This window comes from Chlorella variabilis (genome assembly GCF_000147415.1).
Source record: "Chlorella variabilis unplaced genomic scaffold CHLNCscaffold_124, whole genome shotgun sequence".
Lineage (NCBI taxonomy): Eukaryota > Viridiplantae > Chlorophyta > Trebouxiophyceae > Chlorellales > Chlorellaceae > Chlorella > Chlorella variabilis.
Window position 1 is genome coordinate 1 of NW_005434984.1, and position 3566 is coordinate 3566.

Sequence of the window (3566 nt, forward strand, 5' to 3'; positions counted from 1 at the left end):
GGGGCGCCGCACGCAGGCAGGGGGCGCGAGGGCCCAGGCAGGCGGCACGCCACGCTTCTGCTGCGGGCGCGTCTCGAGGCCCCCTGTCTCGCCCGCAGTCGAATGGGCCGCTCAAGGGATCGCAAGACGCCGGCAAGCGCCAGCCACCCGCCGAAGTGCCAATCCCACCCAAACAGCCACCCACACCCACACTCACATCCACACCCACCTGTTGCTCCACCCGCATCAGCTCCCACATCGTGCGCTTCTCGGTGTGGTCGGGCTGGGAGGGGTATCCCGCGGCGGGGCGGATGCCGCGGTACTTCACCTTGAGCATGTCGTCCACCGACAGCGCCTCGTCCGCGGCATACCCCCACACCTCCCGCCGCACCAGCTCGTGCAGCCGCTCTGCCGCGGCCTCTGCCAGCCGGTCAGCCAGCGCCTCGGCCATGATGTAGGAGTAGTCATCCCCCTCCGCCTTGAACACCTCGGTCATCGCCTCCACCCCCATGGCTGCAGAGAGGAGGCGCAGGGTGGCGGGTCGTGGGTGGTGGGTGTGTGGCAAAAGGTGCAAGAGCAGGGCAGAGCAGGGGTGAGGGGCGGTGGGGACGATGATGTGGCACGGCAGGCGCGGCCTGGCAGCGCCTGCTCTCCCCAACAGCCAACAGCCAGGCCCTCCTCTGCTACGCCCCGCAGCGCTGGGCTGGGCTGCACCCCCTCTTCCCCCTGTGCTGCACCCCCTGCCCCTCTGCTGCCCACAGGGCGCTCTTTTCGCCCGAGTCGGCAAGCCCCGCTGCACACCGTCATGCTGCAGCTCCCCCTGCAGCAGCCTGCCGCCCTCCTGCTCCTCCCGCTGCTCCCCCGCCGCCCCCACACGGCAGCGCCGCCTCACCCGAGTTGGCAAACATGCCCAGGTAGTCCACGGTGCCTGTGGAGCGAGGTGCCACAAAGTCGGACAGGCAGTAGTACGGCTCGTCGCCGTCCTTCTCCGCCTGCTGCCGCAGGCCGTGGAAGCGGGCGGCCACCTGCGGTGGTGGTGGTGGTTGGGGGTGGGTGGGGACGTAGATGTGAGGCGGGCAGGAGGAAGGTGATCAGCAGCAGCGGCGGTGGAAAGTGGAGGCGCGCGAGGTGTGGCAGCCGAGCAGGCACCCGAGCCTGGCGGCACACACGCAACCCATTCAGAGGCACAGCCCTCCGGTGCTGGCCCACGCTCCCACCAGCATCGCCCAACCGGGAAGAGGAACAACCAGAAACCACGCGGACAAAGCAGCAGCCCACCTGCGCTCTGCCCCACAGATGGAGGAAAAGAAGCAGGAACCACACACAGCAAGCAGCAGGGAGGGAAAAGCAGGGGGACAAAGCAGCAGCCCGCACCTGCGCCCTGCTCTCGTCGGTGTACACCTCTATGTCGTCGCCCACCGAGTTGGCGGGGAAGATGCCCACGATGCCCACGATGCGCAGCTTCTTGCCGGCGATGATGTCCTGCGCAGGGGGAGTGGAGCGTGTGTGTGTGCGCGCGCGCGTGTGTGTGTGTGTGTGTGTGTGATGCAGGCATGAACATAGTGTGCCTCGCAGAGGGAGTCTGAATGACTGCATAACACATGTGCCAGGTGTGTCGCACCACGATGCTCTGCTCCTCGCCACCCCCACAGCCACCCGCCCGCAGACCCACAGCCTACTCGGCCCACCTGCAGCATGGCCTGCGCCTCATCAAACAGCTTCCTGGCCTCCCCGCCCACCGCCTCGTCGTTGAAGATCTTGGGGTAGCCTCGGTTGGGGTAGCGCCCCCGCAGCTGCCACACCTGCACCCAGCGCCGCGCGGCGGGCAGGCAGGCGAGCAGGCGCGGCGAGTGGCACGGGGCTGGCGTGCGCCCAGGCTGGCACTCAGGGAGGCGCCATTGCCAGGGCTGTCATGCAGGGGCGGGCAGCAGGGAGGCCACCCCGACTTGGAAGAAAGGAATGAAAACGGAAGGGAAGAAAGCGTGTCGGCGCCCCACCTGGAAGAAAGGGTTCCAGTCGATGTACGGCAGCAGCTCTTCAATAGGCATGTCCAGGTACGCCTGCGTGCCCAGCTGCCTGGGCCGTACCGGCGCATTCTCCGGCGCGCTCCAGTCCACCTGCGCGCAGCGGCGGGGCGGGCGGGCGGCGGCAGGCGCGCGTGAGCAGCGGGGCCGGTGAACAGCAGCACGCGCTCCTGCGCCCACCCGCAGCGCAAGGACAGGCACAGCAAGCGCGCCCTGCGCCCACCTGCAGCCCCTTCCTCTGCGCCTCCTGCAGGGTCACATACTTGCGGTCCTCCAGCCCCGCATAAAACTCCTCCCGCATCTCAGAGTACTGCTCCCTGCACGCGGTACACGCGGCCGGCACAGCAGGCGAAAGAAGAGTTGGCACGGTCGGCTGGCGCCACCGCTGGCGAACAGGTCCCATAATGTGGCAAGCCCGCCCCGCGCCTCACCTGATGTCTTCCACAAACTCCTCCTTCTGCCGCGCGTCCAGGAGGGACTGCGCCACGGGCACGCTGCGCGAGGCGTCCAGCACGTACACCACCGGCCCGCTGTACTGCGGCTCGATCTTCACCGCCGTGTGCATCTTGGAGGTGGTGGCGCCGCCGATGAGCAGCGGCAGGCGCAGGCCGCGCTCCTCCATGCGCTTCGCCACGGTGACCTGCCGGGCAGGGGCGCAGGGGGGCATGGCCGGGTGGGCAGGCAGCGACGGGGTTGCACGGCTGGGAGGGGAAGGGCGGCGAGGGCGTGTGGGCAGTGTCGAGCTGCGGTAAGGAGCGGGTGTGGGCGCTGGGGCAGGGGCCAGGGTAGCAGCTCAGCTAAGGGGAGCCTGGGGGGGTGCCACAGGCCTAAACAGCGCAGGGAGCCACCCAGTCCGCGCTGGCGGGAGGCGAGCAGGCACTGGGGAGAGGCATCACAGCTCCGCCCGGTGGCGAAACGCCGGCCAGGCAGCCGGCCATCCCCTGGGGCGCACCATTTCGTCCAGGGAGGGGGTGATGAGGCCAGACAGGCCGATGATGTCGGCATTGTGCTCCACGGCGGCGTCCAGGATCTTCTCCCAGGGGCACATCACGCCCATGTCGATGACCTGGGGGCAGGCAGGCAGGCAGGCAGCGGGCAGCCAGTCTACTCATCACAGCTTTCAGCTGCCCAGAAGACTGGACTACCAAAAACTAACAGGTTCCTTAATCAGACGGGAGTGCACAGCAACAACCCCACTCAAAGCACACCCAGCGCAGCACCTTGCGCCGCACGCCCTGCTGCACCTACAGCACACAGCGACAAAGAAAATGTGGCGCAGCGCCGCCGCCCACCCGCGCCCCAACGGCAGGCCCCACCTTGAAGTTGTTGCAGCCCAGCACCACGCCCACGATGTTCTTGCCGATGTCGTGCACATCGCCCTTGACGGTGGCCATGATGATGACGCCCGCGTTGTCGTCCCCGGTCTGCCCGTTGCGCGCCTTCTCCTCCTCGATGTAGGGGATGAGGTGGCCCACGGCGCGCTTCATCACGCGCGCCGACTTGATGACCTGACGGGCGGGAGGATGGGAGGGAGGGAGGGAGGGAGGGAGGGACGTCGAGAAT

At 68.2% G+C, this 3566-nt stretch overlaps 1 protein-coding gene across 1 annotated transcript in view; it reads right to left on the reverse strand.

Moving 5' to 3' along the window:
- Positions 1-208: 208 nt before the first annotated feature.
- The window catches only part of CHLNCDRAFT_55718 (hypothetical protein), a gene marked incomplete at both ends in the record, with an annotated part of 5245 nt that continues 1887 nt past the window's right edge, over positions 209-3566 (reverse strand). The window contains 10 exons of the mRNA XM_005842663.1: positions 209-492; positions 872-1004; positions 1354-1461; positions 1668-1781; positions 1977-2096; positions 2227-2320; positions 2435-2643; positions 2956-3069; positions 3212-3247; positions 3320-3511. Coding sequence (XP_005842720.1) covers positions 209-492; positions 872-1004; positions 1354-1461; positions 1668-1781; positions 1977-2096; positions 2227-2320; positions 2435-2643; positions 2956-3069; positions 3212-3247; positions 3320-3511 — 1404 coding nt within the window. The remainder of the gene's footprint in view (positions 493-871; positions 1005-1353; positions 1462-1667; positions 1782-1976; positions 2097-2226; positions 2321-2434; positions 2644-2955; positions 3070-3211; positions 3248-3319; positions 3512-3566) is intronic.